General features: G+C 40.6%; 1 protein-coding gene across 2 annotated transcripts in view; it reads right to left on the reverse strand.

The window, feature by feature from the left end:
* Positions 1 to 15,811, reverse strand: part of SHANK2 (SH3 and multiple ankyrin repeat domains 2) — a 407,914-nt gene that overhangs the window by 267,382 nt on the left and 124,721 nt on the right. The window contains exons 1-3 of one of the 2 annotated variants that reach the window (XM_014948850.1): positions 8,835 to 8,896; positions 5,085 to 5,394; positions 372 to 541 (exon numbers count right to left, since the gene is read on the reverse strand). In XM_014948850.1, the coding sequence (XP_014804336.1) occupies positions 372 to 541; positions 5,085 to 5,394; positions 8,835 to 8,871 (517 nt within the window). In that variant the 5' untranslated portion in view covers positions 8,872 to 8,896. Of the gene's footprint in view, positions 1 to 371; positions 542 to 5,084; positions 5,395 to 8,834; positions 8,897 to 15,811 lie in introns of those variants that run through there. The other variant, XM_014948851.1, reaches the window with a different exon arrangement.

Below are 15,811 nucleotides of genomic sequence, written 5' to 3' on the forward strand. Positions count from 1 at the left end.
GGAACAGGCTTGACACAGACTTGGTCTTATCCCTGTTTCCTTCCTGAGCTGCTTAGAGAGCTGACATATTTACAACTTTTTAAAGCCCTGGCGTTTCTGTGATGACTACAGAAGCAAATTACATGCTCTGTTTAAAAGGCAATGCTGCTATTACTGCACATATTTCTGAATTGTAGTAGTACTTTGAAGTCACTTAACAGTTAAAATGGTAGCTGAATATGCATTGGTTACAAAATAGAACCAGGAGCAAAGAAATCAATCCATAAAAGCAATTCTACTCAACAGATTTCTTTTCCCCTAAAATAAAATTCTAAAATACAGTTTCCATCTAGCAGAAAAAAGTTTTTATTCGGAATTAATTATGCACTCACCTTTGACTCTATCTCCTTTGTGTAGATGTATTTCCCCTTCTCCTTGAGGCTGATATGGCTTTACGACAATAAAAAGTCTTCCAGGTACAGCACTGTAAAGCTTGCGTTTTGGACCCTGATAATCCAAGGCAGACAGAGTATCCTTGTTGGCACTAGGATTGTAAACGGCACTGGAAATCAAAATTAAAAAACATTAACTGGTTATTTAAAATGGGCAAAGTTCATCATTTACCATCACATTAAATTAAGCAGTGAATAACATAACTGTATTCCAGTAAGACATCTAACCCTGCAGAAGAAATACACAGTTTTCATCCTAAACACATGCTTTTAATGGTTGAAATCTTTCAATGGGAAACATGATCAATATTCATCTGACCATGTTGACCTAGAAAACACGTAACACTAAAGTTTTTGGTTTTTCTGCAAATGAAACTTGCACGTTCACAGACCCTGATGAAGTTTAAAATTTAGATGCAACTCATACATTACAAGCATCACAATTTGTCAGAATGACTTTAAAACGTTAGTATTTACCATTACTGTTGGGCATGGGTATCTTTGTAATATTGCAATATTAACTGAACAATCAAGATAACTGAATTATTAACTGAAGGGACTGAATAATCCAAGTTAATACATCACTCCAAGAGCTAAATTTTAGGTCTGCACAAAGCATGTTCTTACAGCTAATGTATTCTCCTAAAGAGAATTTCTTGTTGATGGCAATCAATAGCTCCCCCAAAGACTTCAGAGTGGTACGCCCAGGTAAGTCACAGGTCATCAAACATCACACGATCTACTCATGGTGTATAATGAAGAAATTATATGCAGTGAATGATGCATAAAATCACTACTAAACCTCCAGAAAAATGGGTGAACTGTCAAAAGAGGCAAATATTAAACATGGTGGAAAACCTACAGGAGATACCGCAAGAAACTTGCAATCCGCTACTATTCAACTTTGGAAACAAACCATAAAAACTTGAAGTCTTACACAGAAAGTCTAGAAACAGAAAATATTCAGGAAAAAGAATAATATTCATATAGGAAAAAGATAAGAGTATCAAGGGAAGAAGAATGATTTAATGGTGGTCTAGTATGGCAACACTCCACTTTATTTCTTTTAAGGAGAAAGAACAGATCTCAAAGCAAAATAAAATACGAGGGCTGGAATTTTCTTTTTCTTCACCCTTTTTTTAACCAATGTCCTACCAAAATCAGAGTCAATAAGGCTCTCAATATAGGTAAAGAATTAGTTGTCTGCATCAGGAACCCTCCCATTTTCCTGCAGTGACTTCTTTACCATTTGGGACCACATCTCCCTTTCACCTCGTTGTTCTGTTCTTCTGTTACTGCGGACGGGTGCTAATAAAGATAAGCCACACTTAAAAAGTGAGCTCTGGTTGCACGTCTGTGATGGAGTTTGCATCAGAAACCTCAGCCAGCTCTCACAGCTGTTTAAGGGAAGACAGGAAAAGATGATGCTCGGGTTTCAGTTCTTTTGCTCCTTTCCTTTTTTCTTATAAGCGAAGAAACAGTCATCACCATAAAAAAATCCAGCTCTATAAACTGTTGCTACACATCTGATTTCCACTCGGATCAAGCTGTATTTTCTGCCTAGTCTGGCAGCAGCTATTCACCACGCTGTGTCCCAGCATCTTCTTTAACTCCCACCACAGAAGATTCATTCATTTTCTCTCTTACTGGAAGAGGAGGAGGAAATGGCACATCAAACATTCGCACTGAATGCATCGCTCCTCCTGAGAATGGTCTACTAATGGGAACCAGGGCTGCAACATGGGACAGATGACTTCTTAATGATCTTTCCTCACCTGTCTTGTCCCCAGCTTGGGATCCCAGCCCACTAAGCCCCATGCCATGAAGCAGGAGGAGGATGGGGAGATTTCAGAAGATGTATGGAGGTGCTTCCCGCTCACCCAGAAGGTGGTAGCCATCCTTGATGGTTCAGCCCCGGCTGAGGCTGTGCTGGCACCTCCTTTCACTGATCACCACGGGACAAATTCCACAGGAAGTTCCCCTGGCCCTCCTGCCACCCACCAAAACCAGTTTGGTGTGAAAAGCAGCAGCCTCAGGATAAGCACCTGAGCTGTAGAGAACACAGGAACCCCTTCCAGCATCACTTCCCACAACACAAACCCCACAAACATCATTAATCCTTTGCCATACTCCAACCTTTCTCCATTAATCTACCCTTTTTGGCTGCTTCTGCTCCAGAACCCAATCCACTGCTATGTCAACATGGAATTTTTCATCTAAGGGGAGCAACAGCTTCGTGGTGAACGTATTATTTGCAAATAATAAGCAGAGACAGCAACAATTGCCACATTTAGCTGACAGTAAGTAGGTGGTCATGCAGTTAAACAAAATCTGTGAGGAAAGTGTCATGTAAAGCGCCATTCATGACTGCAAAAGGGGCCTGGGGCAAGAAAAGGGATTGCTTGCATGAAAAAAATTGTATTTAAAATCCTTTTAGTTGTCTTTAAATGTAGAGAGCCTCCAGCTCTCTTCTGAGTACTTGTATGTAAGTCTAGACGTCTCTGAAACAAAACTTGGATGGTACTGATGCACTACGAGAAAGACCAAAATTTTATTTCTACAATATTTCAGGCATTAAATTGGTTTCCACTATCCTTTGTGCTATTTTCACACTGACATGCTCTCAGAAAGGGGAAGAGGAAAGTAGCTGGATAAACCCAAAGCAAATAAACGCTTGCTATTCAAAAAAATCTTTTAATTGTTCCCCCTACCTCAAAGGATTGTTTATATTTCAAGAATTTGGAAGTGCTTTATCCCAGGAATATTGGTGAAAAGGCACTTTTTATGCTTTCCAGCTGCAATAATTGACTCTAAGGTAAAGCCTCCCACTCTGGTGGCATCAGCAATAACCAGGGACAGAGGAGGATACTCCTTCTCAGAGAAGGACCTCATGGCCACCTCCTCACCCAAGCAAAGCCTTGATACAGACAACCTGGTTTTAAGGTGATATTGGTCTCTGTGAGGAAGTGTCACCCAAATTATAACCAAATGAGTTCTTGCCATTATTGTAACATACAAGCAGGGAAGATGAGTTTGCTCTACTGCATGAAACCACCAGCACAAGAAATTCGCGTCCTGTTCCTTCCAGCAATTCTTATATTTCAGACTTCATTTTTTTTTTATAGTGCACAGTATTTCCACTCCTCACAGTATTGTTTCTGTCACAAATAGTGCTTGTTGCTTTGGGTGCCTGCAGCCAAGGAGAGAGGAAGAACGTGCAAGGCAGCAGGTGACAGCCTCGACTGCACGATGTTTTGTTTAACTGACTTGACAACTCAAGTAAAGATCCATTACACCTACAAATGACAGAGAGACACCAACAGCTGCACTTTTTAACAACACTCATGCCCTTTCCTACTCTGAGCAGTGGGTGTCTTTTGATACTAGGAAACAGGACAAAGCCTGGTATTTTAAATGACCATTCCATTAGATGTGTTTGGTCAAAACATTGAAGCTCAAATTCTCTCCATCGGTACTCGGCTCTGCATCTCCATATTTTTGTAGTTTTGAGCTCCAACCCCTCGTCCTGGTGTTGCACCATCACTTGCACACTTGGCAGATGCAGTTCCTGAGTCCTCCTCAAAGTGAAGCTGGAATTGCCTCTTCACAAGGCAGTGGCTTCACAAACCCGAAGCCCCCATTTGTGATCAAAACTTAGACATAATCCTCTGGTTTATCATATTACTCACAATACCTACATCACCTACCTCTAATTAGCCAAGATTTGCTCTCCAGTGGGACATAGCTGCAGGGTATTTGCAGAGAGTCCCTGCTAAATCACATTTATAATACAAGAGGAAAGAAAGAGCAGCAAAGTCATAGGGAATGCACAACCCTGCAGCAAGGATAACCATGGAAGAAGCCCATGACATCTATCACCATAACTCAAGAAACCCCTTTTGCTCCCAGCCAGCCTCCTACACAGCCTCACTCATTCCCCCAAGTTACTCCCTCTATTTTATCTTTGGTTCAGCACACATCTACAGAAGGGAGAACCTGAACAGCCTCTGCTTCATCACCCATGAGCAGCTCCAATGTAGGTTTCAGGCATGACCTAGGGTTTCAGGAAGGGACCAGATATCTCAAAAACATTTTACTTTGCTGTTAAATACAATCGTTATTTCAACTATTAAAAGATCTTGAGGACTAGCACCTTGATGTGGAGGCGCGAACTCAGTGATAAGTCACTGCTGAGCTTCACTGAACTTTAAAGTCTGCCTAGCTCCTGCTCTATTATATAGAGTGCAAAACAAGCACAGAATCACAGAACAGTTTGGGTTGGAAGTGCACCTTGATGTGGAGGTGCGAACTCTGCGATAAGTCACTGCTGAGCTTTGCTGAACTTTAAAGTCTGCCTGGCTGCTGCTCTATTATATAGGGTGCAAAACAGGCACAGAATCATAGAATGGTTTGGGTTGGAAGGGACCTTAAAGATTGTTGATTTCCACCACCCTGCCCTGGGCAGGGACACCTCCCACCAGACCAGGTTGCTCAAAGCCCCATCCAGCCTGGCCTTGAACACCTCCAGGGATGGGGCAGCCACAGCTTCTCTGGGCGACCTGTTATGTTATTTTTATAACATAAAAGAACACGACAGGCTGGCACGGTGACATTAGGGATATCTTATGCTGTGCAAATAGGCAAAAAATTCACCTGATGTGCCTGTGCTGCTGCCGCTTGCCATCCTCTCCCAGCCTGTTTAGGGACGGCGACCGGCTCCGGGAGGACGGAGTGTAACTCCCCACAGTTTTTACAGTTCCATTAGGATTATTCTGCATCTGTTGAAGTAGATGAGGTGAAAGGCTGCGGTGTGAAGAAGCAGAGGAGGAGGCTGACCACTCGGGGAGGTTGTTGATGTTGAGGTTGTTGTCGCTGTTGGAACGAAGCAAGATCCGAGGTGCTGCTAAGGTGCTCGGGGGTCTCCGCCTTCTGTTCGAATAGGTGGGAGCCTCTCTAAAGGGCACTGTGTAAAGAAAGACACCCAGGGTAATCTCAGATGATTTCACCATTTGTATGCGTTTACCACCTCGTAAAAAGATTTAGCAACATATGGCATTGTTTCTTCTGCAGAAGCATAAACTCTACCTTGCCTGCATGGCTAATTGGATTCATCATCATTAAAACCGAAAACAACTGGACAACGTTAACCTGTTTACTGGCTTTAATAAATAGTTAGGCAACTCCAGTGGCATAAGTCTGCTGAAGAGCTTGAACTATGGTCTAGGAAATGGGAAACACCTCACCATTGCCAAGTTTGAGTCTCAAAAAGTTCATATTCATGCTACGTTGTCCTGTTCGACCAGAAACCCATGGAACAGGGCTGATTAGAGAATTTTTGATGCGCAAACTTTTAACTTCTTTCTCCCATTTGGCACCCAAACTGGGAGGATTTTGTTCCATCTCAAGTTCAGGCCCAACCTGAAATCTGTAGCGTTAACAGTCACCTTATCCCCGTCTTCCAGGTTAAAAATCGAGGACACAGATTTTTCTCCTGGCAGAACTCTATTACATTGCTGTAATCCCCAGGTATTCCCCTCTTTCTAATCTAGGCGTCTCTTCAGCATCTATTACTATTGTATATAGAACATACTACCCGAGGGTAATACACTCACTCCGTCACGTGCTGTGTCCCAAAGAGAACACCACTGTATCCAAGGGCTGCAATATACCAGTTAATGAAATAGTCATAACAGAAAGCAAAAGCAAGGGCAATAAAAACCTAATACAAACCAGAGGGCCCATCCCTTCATCAGCGTTACCGGTAAAGCCCCGCAGACATAGGAGGATTTGTACAAGCAGGCACTACATTTTGTTTTTCTCACTGTTAGAGGGTCAGTTTGTTCCACGTGCAACTTAAAAGGCAAATTTCCTAATAAAAGGCACCCGGATGCGATGGCATTTCCTATCTATATCATAAGGTAATAAAGGACCTGACCCTGAAAACTCCTGAAAACTCAGTCCCCGTTCACGCAACTCCTCTCATTAATGGATTTCAGTGGAACTCGGCGGGGGGTGGCAGGTTTTGACCCAAAGTGCACATATTTCCATCTGAAAAGTCTCAGTAGTATAACTAACAAAAGGCAGCCAGGCATTATTCTAAGGACTTCATTGAGCTGTTGTCATTTGCCAAAAAATCATATTTCAATTGGGAAAGAAGCCCCGCAAAATATTATCCTACGTGTCTGAAGTGCCAGTAAGTGCCATTTATAAAGTGCCAGAAATGTCTATGTATTCAATACCCTTCAAAACCACACAAAAACCAGAGTAAGAATGTCAGTCATACTGTGCAAGTAAAGAAATTCACATAAATATGAATACACATAGGCATCAATCTGTCCTGCCTTGTAATACAGCCTTTAATTGAGAGAACACAGCAAAATTTAAGGTTTCCGAGCAAAACTGAAAGCATATTTATAACATCAAATAGAGATGGAACTGCAAGTGAAAGAATGGTTTATATAATTTTCACCAGAATCGGTTTCTGATTAACTGGGATTCTGAATATTTTAGAATAACATCCTTTGTATTTCTAATGAGCTGAAACTTTCCCTGGTAAATAGCTCAACAACATCAGAAGAACCAAACCAGAGAACACTGTGCAGAGAAAGGGCTTTAAATTCATTCCCAGGATGTTTCATTTGAAACAAGGCTGAAATAAGGGAGGTAACCTTTAAAGTTTTTAAAGGGGATAAAGCAGAGAAGTCCAATCTTATGCTGGAAACTGGCAGAAACTCTATCTATCAGAATATTTCAAGTTTTTCATATTTCGTAGTTTTATAGGTTCCAAAGCAGCAGAGTATGTCACTGAAGGTGCCTTGGTGTTTCAAATGTCTAACTTAAAGAGAACTCAAAGCACTTATTTCCAAACTGGACATACACAGATCCTCTAGATTGATGGATGTGACATAGATGTGCCATTCCCCTATTTTTGACATTTGGGGTACGGCTCTGGAAATTCTTTCCCTGAAGCTGGGGAGCTTTCCCAGGTACAATAAAGCAGAACAGCTACTGGAATTATTTCAGTGAAGGAGAAAGCACACAAAACCGAGTATGGGGAATATTTTGCACAGAGGGGTTTGCCACCTGAAGGTCTACTCCTGTCCCCTTTGGGTCACCAAACTTCGTCCTGGATTTCAGTAGAAATTGGATCTGACCCTTAAATTTTAATTTTTCACGAACTTAACCAGGCAAGTCTCCAAGGAGATTGCCGAGCCTCCCCGCCACAGACTGAGAAAACTAAATATTGCCAATATTTTGGGGGTGTTTACTGTAAGTTTGGGGAGGTTGGTGGGAGTGGGAGGGAGCAGGAGGGGCACGGTGCTCGGGCACGGCGACGGGACGGACGGAGAACGGCTGAGCACCTTTACACCGACAGATTTGAGAAAGCACAAAACTGGAGCATTCATCTCTACTGATAAACAGGGGACGTTGTGCATTTATACACACTCTTCAGGTGCCGGATTAAATTAATTCTTTTTCCCTTGCACACCTTAGAAGGATTTTGCATGACCATTTAGGAGTTAGCTTTTGCTTTGCTATTAACGTTCTGTTCTTAGGGAGAGAACTACAAGCAAAATTAGCCTTTACTACAGAAAATAAACAGGACAGGGGGCAGCTAATTACACCAATTGACGTGTGTCTAACACAAATCTTTTATAGAAAGAGTTAAAAATAAGCATTTCCGTGCCTAAAGTGATTAATATTCCACCCAACTGTTTCTTTTCCCCAGCAATCTGCAAACTGTAAGTGGGTGGATATTTTTTTAGCTGCTTCTTATAGCCATTATTTATATTATTTTTACAATAATAAAAAAAAAACAACTACAACACAAAATGATGAAATGCAAAGGTCCACACTCTAACCCCTGTTGGACACTGTTTTTTCCCCCCTAATATTTCAGCACGTTCAGAACTGTAAGTATAACTGTTGCTAAACTTGTTTGGGGAAAACACTTGATATAAAAATGACATGAAAATGTCTGAACTAATTTCATGCCCCTGAAGTTTAAAATAATCATCCCTAAAAGCATAACTAAAAGTACTGTTTAATCCTTCCTCCAGCTCTCAGACTTCTATTCCTGGCATTTCATACATCTGAAGGGGCAATCCAGCATCATTCACTGACAAAATCCACCTAGGAAATTCCTTACGTGTCTCCAAATGCATTTCTTAGGGAACAAAAACATTTTTAAAACTACTTGACTCTCCAGAGAAAAACCGAAAATGAATAAAGTCACATCCAGCCTTAATAATCAGTTGCCTAATTGGACTGTCTAACACAAAATAATTTTGAAAGAGAAATTGCAGGAAATGATTAATTATAGAGTCACTAAGCCCATCATATTAAATGTACACAAGAAAACACCGGTCTGAAACATCAAAGTGTTCTGCTTTCATTGCTTACCTTCTTTCTTTGTGAAGGCATTTAACAAAGACTTCATTTTCCCTTTTTACTTTAGCAGCAATCCCCTCATTATATAACCTTTCCTGGGAAGAAAGAGGTAAAAAAAAAAAAAAAAAAAAAGAAAAGAAAAAAAACACCAACCCAATAACAAAATAATAATAAAAAATAAAAATAAAGCTACCCAATTTCTATGTGTTCGGGCTGGCTGCACCCTGACATAAGCAGCAGGTTTCTGGGCACTGTGTAATTGCGAGCATAGCTGGGCATGCAGTACCCAGCGTTCTGGTGACAAAGCCCACCCCACATTCTGTCTGTCAGCTGGGAGCCAACTGTGCATAGACTGGAGCTGCTCAAAAAAAAAAAAAAAAGAAGGAAAAAGGAAAAAAAAAAAAAAAAAAAAAAAAATCTTGCTATCTTTCTCTTTCACAGCATTAGTCATGTGAACACCGCCACAGCCTCCCAGCCGATCACCGGCGCGGCGGTTGGGGGGGGGTTTGAGGGAGGGGAGCTCCTCCTGGGGCAAAAAATGCCCATTTTTGCCAAGGGCAGGGGCTGGCGAGGCGTGAAAAGGGGCTTCTCGGCGGCGCTGGGCAGCTGGGGAAGGGAGAACCTCCACGGAGACGAGGGATGCTGCACGAGTGCCGGCAGCTTCTAAACTTGCACAGCTGACTCCAGAGGCTTTTCCCTATCTGCCTGCTTTTCGCCATCTATTTGCTTTTTGCCATTCTCTTCTTTTTGTTATCTATCTGCTTTTTTACTCTGTATTTGCCTTTTGCTCTTTATTTGCCTTTTGCTCTTTATTTGCCTTTTGCTCTTCATCTGCTTTTTGCTTTCCACAATGCCCCAAAGAGCCAATTTGGGGAAAAAGTACGACTCACACCACGCCTCACACAACGACTGCGTTAAAGAAGGGAGGGAGACAAAAGTGCCACTAAACAGAATATCTTCCCATGGCCTATATTCCGCTCTGGAACAGATGAGATACAAGCACGTTTATTATTTTCCACTCCCACTTCCCCTGCACTGAAATGAAACACAATTTCTTTTCGCCCAGGGTAAAAATACAAATATTTGACCAAGCCCTTTCGCTAAATTCAGTGCAGATGCCAGAAAAGAAGTGATTGCTGGTTTTAAAATACTAATTCTGCAAAAAAAAAAATTCTATAGATAGCTGTGGCAGCCAGTGCAAACCTGCTCCCAGAGGAAGAGCAGATCACTGAAAGAGGTAGATAGGAATCAGGGGGGAGGTGCTAAAAATCACAAAAAAAATTTAAGCGTAACTAATTAAATGTCAGGTATAAAGACTGTAAAGAAAAGAGTAACCTATATTAAAAAATTGCCTTCAAATAGTATAAACTCTGTAACAGTTAATAAATATTTATTCCATTTCAGACATCTCTGCTGATAGCTAATGCATCTATTTTGAAAATTAGGTCTTTTTCTCACTGAGAAAACTGCCTCAAGAAAGACAGAAAATAAAGGAGTTAAATAGATTTAACCTCTGTAATACGCAATGAGCTCATTTAACTTAACACTGAAAAGAATTAGTAAGCATAAATAAATTTAATAGTTTAAACTTAATTTAACATTCCAGTGTTTGCATAGCTATTAATTTATTAAGAAAGGTGTGTTTCTCTAAATTAATATAATTTTACACTTTGGTTCACTTTATTTTTAAAAGCAACTACTCTCAGCAGGTGGAAATCTTACCAAACGTGCATCACTAAACGTCTTTATTTGACAGGAAGAATTTTCTCCTTAACTTTGAAAAGAGGCAAAGCTTTCCAAAGACTAACTTTGAACTGTTATTTGCCAACTTATAAATATGTGCATTAATTAGCTCCCCAGAAGAATCGATATCGTTTCCAGAACAGGAGCTGCTACGCCAGAATAACCGTGCCACTAATCTGAATTATAAGCTTCTGTGCGTGACTTTTCCTAATATCTTCATTCAATCCCCCTGATTATATTTGGAGCTACAAATGACAACGGAGTTATAATTATTAATAAATATTTTACATTTCAGTAGTGCTCTCTAACTAAACTTAGCCAAAAGTATGTGAAGGCTTGAGAACTTTGCATGAAGACTGAGTATCTGGTGGTGCTCCTGTTCCAGGAGCCAAAGGGAGAAGGACAGAAGGGAGTTTTATGGTGATAGTTCCTGAAATCTCCTTTGCTCCAGGCATTGCCCGAGGGCACAGGTTCCCTATGGGACGCAGCTTAATTGTACACAGTGTAGGACAATGTATTTTATTGGTGACACCAGTGTAGATTGCTCCCTGTACACTTCAAGAGGAGAATTACCTGTCACACCCCCAGGAAAAAGGGAAAAATCACTGCCCTCCCTGCGCTTAGTTCTCTGCTTTAACAACCAGAACATCAGTCATAAAAAATTACATCCAGGCTACAGGCATTTCCCACCTTCCAAAGGGATGGGATCTCATCATTGCTCGTGTTGCTCTAAGCAGAACATCCTGGGTGTCTTACTGAGGAGGTGACACTGGGAGTCGAATCCTTTATGGGGGTGTCGGTGTTTTTGTTAGCCCAAGCAGCTAATCACAGCAGGGAGGGGAGGAAAGGGTTAACTCAATTGTGCTCATTCATGTCTGTTCATATACAGTAAAATAAAAACAGACAGGCAACTGTAGTCAATCAAAACCAATCCCAGGGGGTATTTTTATTAGATTCTTGCCGGAGCCGTAGCATTTCATCATCTAGAGGTTTCTAATCAGTGCTATAAAAACATGGAAAAAAATATTAAAGTCACTTGAAATTATTGAGTTTCATGGAAATTGTGGGAACTCTCCCTGAACTACACCATCACCTGATGAGCGATCATTTTATTCCATTTAACTGTCTGTCTTGTCCCCAACACAGGAAATATAATTTCTTCCTACATGGCAGAGCCTACTGCAATAAACACTATTGTACATTTGGAAAATATGACAATCAAGGAAGTCACTGAATTATTTGCAGCTGCAGTTTTGGATTTTTTTTCTAATTTTCATTAACAGCTTATTAGAACTTGTTTATTTTAACTGAAGTCCTAAAATCTGCTTTGTCGGGAAGTTAAAAAAGAAAATATTCCAGCAGCTTCCACCTTTTCCTGAACGATTTTCTGCCTCATGAGGCAGAAAAGTTTTGGTATTATTCAGTCAAGACAAAAACCTAATAATTTGACTACGCAATCACACAAAAATAATACAACCCACAAGCCATCGGCATCCAAAATCTAAATCTAAAAATCAGGAAGAACCTTCCCCATACAGGTAAACCCTAATTTCCCTAGTTCTTCTGCAGGTTCTCAGGCAAATGTCTGTGAGCTCTGCATGAGGATGGCCCTGAGAAGAAAAGGCCACTTAAACAGAAATCAAAATGTGGACTTTTAAGTTAATTTTGATCAGCATTTTTTTGTACATTTGTAACATCAGGTTCCCAAATTTTTATAGGTATTTCAGTCCATAGATCCCATTAGAAATCTGTGGAAATCAGTGAGCTACATACTCTTGAGGATCTATTTTTAGGTACTTAAATGCCTTTAGAAAAGCAAAAAAAAAAACCAAAAACATCTGTTTGACCAAATCTACACTCTTAAACTTCCCACCTTCTCACATAATGGTAGGAAACAGTTATAATTGCCATGCTTTATTCTTTTTTGATTTTGTCCATTTTGAAGCTCTTGCCAGAAAAAAATCACTTTAACTTGTATACACATCTAGGTTTTCGTTAAAAATACAGTTCTTGTATAATGTGTATATATATAAAAATGGATAAATGCATTTCTCTCCACTATAAAATAGGCTTCCCGTATGCTCAGCCACCAAATGGAGAGTTAGACAAGAAAAGACAGATTCAAATATAGACTGTAAAGTAGAAAAAGACTCCTGAAAGGAAAAAAAAACCCAACCCTAGGTTGGTGCAGAGCTTCTAGATTTCTTACTTATTCCACAAAACCAGGAGATGGTCAGGAACACAGGCGGTGGTGACCAGATTCAGAAGGAAGCCACCTCAGGGGAACAACCAAACCTAAGTAGTGACAGATTCAGATGGAAGCCACCTCAGGGGAACAACCAAACCTATTTTTTAAAGAAAAATTGGGGGTTTTATCTTAATTTTTTTGACAAAAATCTGGGGACTTTGCTCAGGAAACTGCAGTTAAACCAGCACTGAGAGAGAAGCATCTCAGCCCACTCAATGATGCTTGAAGAGCCCAACCTCAGCTGACCTGGCCTTAGCATCTCTCCTGCCACATCACTGTTGGCATCTCAGTACCACCCAGTTGCTACTGCTATTAGTCAGCTCTTGTTAATGGAAAGAATTACTTTACTACTTAAATTACGTAATACTTAAGAATTTAGGAACAATTACTTTACTGAGAGGGTGGTCAGGCACTGGAACAGCCTCCCCAGAGAGGTGGTGGAGTCACCATCCCCGGAGGTATTTAAGAAACGTGGAGACACAGCACTTCAGGGCATGCTGTAATGCCTGAGATTGTTGGGTTTGGGGGTTTTTTTGTGTGTATGGTTGGACTTGATGATCTCAAAGGTCCCTTCCAACCATGAAAATTTTGTGATTCTGTGAAACTTGGCCTTCAAGGCACAAATTTGAAGGGTAGGATGGTGGCAGGAGACTGCGTGTAGGAAAGGACAGCTCAGGAACAGATGGCAGGAGTTATCAATTAGAAGGAGAAAGAAAAACAAGAACTAGCCATGCAAGCTCTATAGCCACGTGCCAGACATCCCTTCCGTCACCTGGCATTTCTGCTACTGTCCGCAACCTGTGCTCACTTCGACAAGGGCCAGTCTCACTCTGCTCTCAGAAGGAACCCAGCACATGCACACAACTTCCTTAAAAAACAACAGCAAGGAGCTGGAAGGCTTAATTAGAGGCATTTCTTTGTGTCGTGGAGTGAACTGGCCGCTGCTGGGATCTCAAATGTGGCAGAAAACACTTTACTTGATTCCTGTTATTAGAAGTTTTTTAATAACTAAGCGTGTGAGGTGTATGGCTTTGTGGGTACATTTCAAAGGAATGTAAAAGTTGATGAATATACAGTTGCCACACATAAATGAGCTTAAAACCATGGGAAATGAAAATCAATTTCTCTTTCTTACCGTAATTACATGATTATAAATAAGCCTTCACTAATATTCCGGTAGTAAAGCATGAATAACACCCAAATTGCTGCACGTTTCTGCAGAAGGAAGACATGTTCACCTTAAGGCTTTACTTTCAGATGCCTACACAATATCAAGAAGACACAGAGACTCTTCTATTTAGATTACATTTAAAAATTGCTAAGAATTACTTAGAACTTGTTCCACGTCAGAACAAATGTCTGCAATCTCTTTGATAGGTTGGAAGATAATAGGTTTAGAAATTATGACTCAAAAGAGCTTGAACATCATGGGGCTTCCCTTTTTAAAAGAAAAATAAATTACCAGGCTCCATGTGGCAAAAGGCACAAACACCTGAAGCTCTGTCTGCAGTGATACAGATACACAGCTCAGAATTTACCTGGGATCCGAAATAAAACCCCTGTCCCCAAGGATGAGAGGCTGCTTTGTAGCCTGCAATTGTGTGAGGAATCTGGGTCGGGGTGGGGAAAGGAGGGGAATAATGGAAGGGGAAAAGGTGGGGAAATGAAACCCTCCCATTTCGTGTGAAAGGCTGGAAGTGGGGAGGAAACAATGGCCAATAACGAGGGAAACGTCTGGCAAGGAGCAGCTTGAAGAGAGGGAAAAGCAAATGTGATGAGAGAAAGCTATAATAGCTGAAGGAGAATTTCAAAACACGATTGAAATCTATCAGCAATGTGGAAGAAAGCAGCCTATTTGAATAAAATATGGACGGCTTGCTTTCATTCTAACAGGTACGCTGCTTGAAAGAAAAAGCAACTTATCCAAATAAAAACCTGTCTTTTATGTAGTTCTGTTTCTGCAGAGTATTGTCCCTCAGCCAAGAGCTGGGAAGGGGAAGGCCAGCTCTGACCAGGGTTTCTCAAGGTTTTATACCCCCAGAACATCCACAGGTCCTCATCTCTATTTTGCATGTTTGGGTCAAAAGAAACACCCAATCCTACTCTGAATATTACAAACTACAAAAAAAAAAAAAAAAAACCTGACATGAAACTACTTGTTCTAATCGATTTGCTTACTTTTTATGGCATTTCTTTCAATATAGACTGGGCTGATTTCAAGGTTGGTTTTCATCAACGATTAGAACTCATCCAGAGTTGTTCATCTTCATACTATCAGTAACCAGCTACTTAGAAGTGTCATTGAAGCAAGAGATTAACAACTTGTACGGTATCTGGACAGAAAGATCTATTTAGCTCAGACTATCAGCTTGAACCGAAAGCATTCAAGTGTGAACCCCCGAAGCTGCATTCTTTTTGCCTCCAACAATAAGATAGAAAATACAAATCAAATATAATTATATCCCACTACAAATCCTTATGCTCTTTAAACAAGCTGGTGAAAGGGTGGTGCAATTTTCTCCACTAATAATACACTGGGAAATCTAGTCCTGATGCAGCACCACTCAGAAGCATTGAATTACACAACAAATTAATTTTGTTCTTTGCATTATGTATACAGGAAAAATATCGTTTAACATCAGGGGGGCTGTGTGGATCCCAACCCACATAGTTTCTGATGAAAAAATAAATAAAATACTAAAAGGATTGTCATTCAGAGAGAGGAGAATTTCATGGCTGGTAGCTCTTGCAAAGAAGGATGCCTGATTCTTCTTTTAATGTCTGACGCTGATGAGCCTTGGATGCAGCAGACAAATTTGTGGGTTGCAGTCTGATGTTGCAGAGGAGAACAAAGACAAATGAAACTACATGAGATCCTTAGAAAAACAAATGTACCAATATTGGATTGCATGCTGTTTCTGTGTTCTGGTGTTGTACAGAAAACAATCTAATTTTGCCTTTGTGTAACTTTCCTCCTACCAAAAGCTCTCAACGAATT

Source organism: Calidris pugnax, unplaced genomic scaffold (assembly GCF_001431845.1).
Source record: "Calidris pugnax isolate Ruff unplaced genomic scaffold, ASM143184v1 scaffold107, whole genome shotgun sequence".
Lineage (NCBI taxonomy): Eukaryota > Metazoa > Chordata > Aves > Charadriiformes > Scolopacidae > Calidris > Calidris pugnax.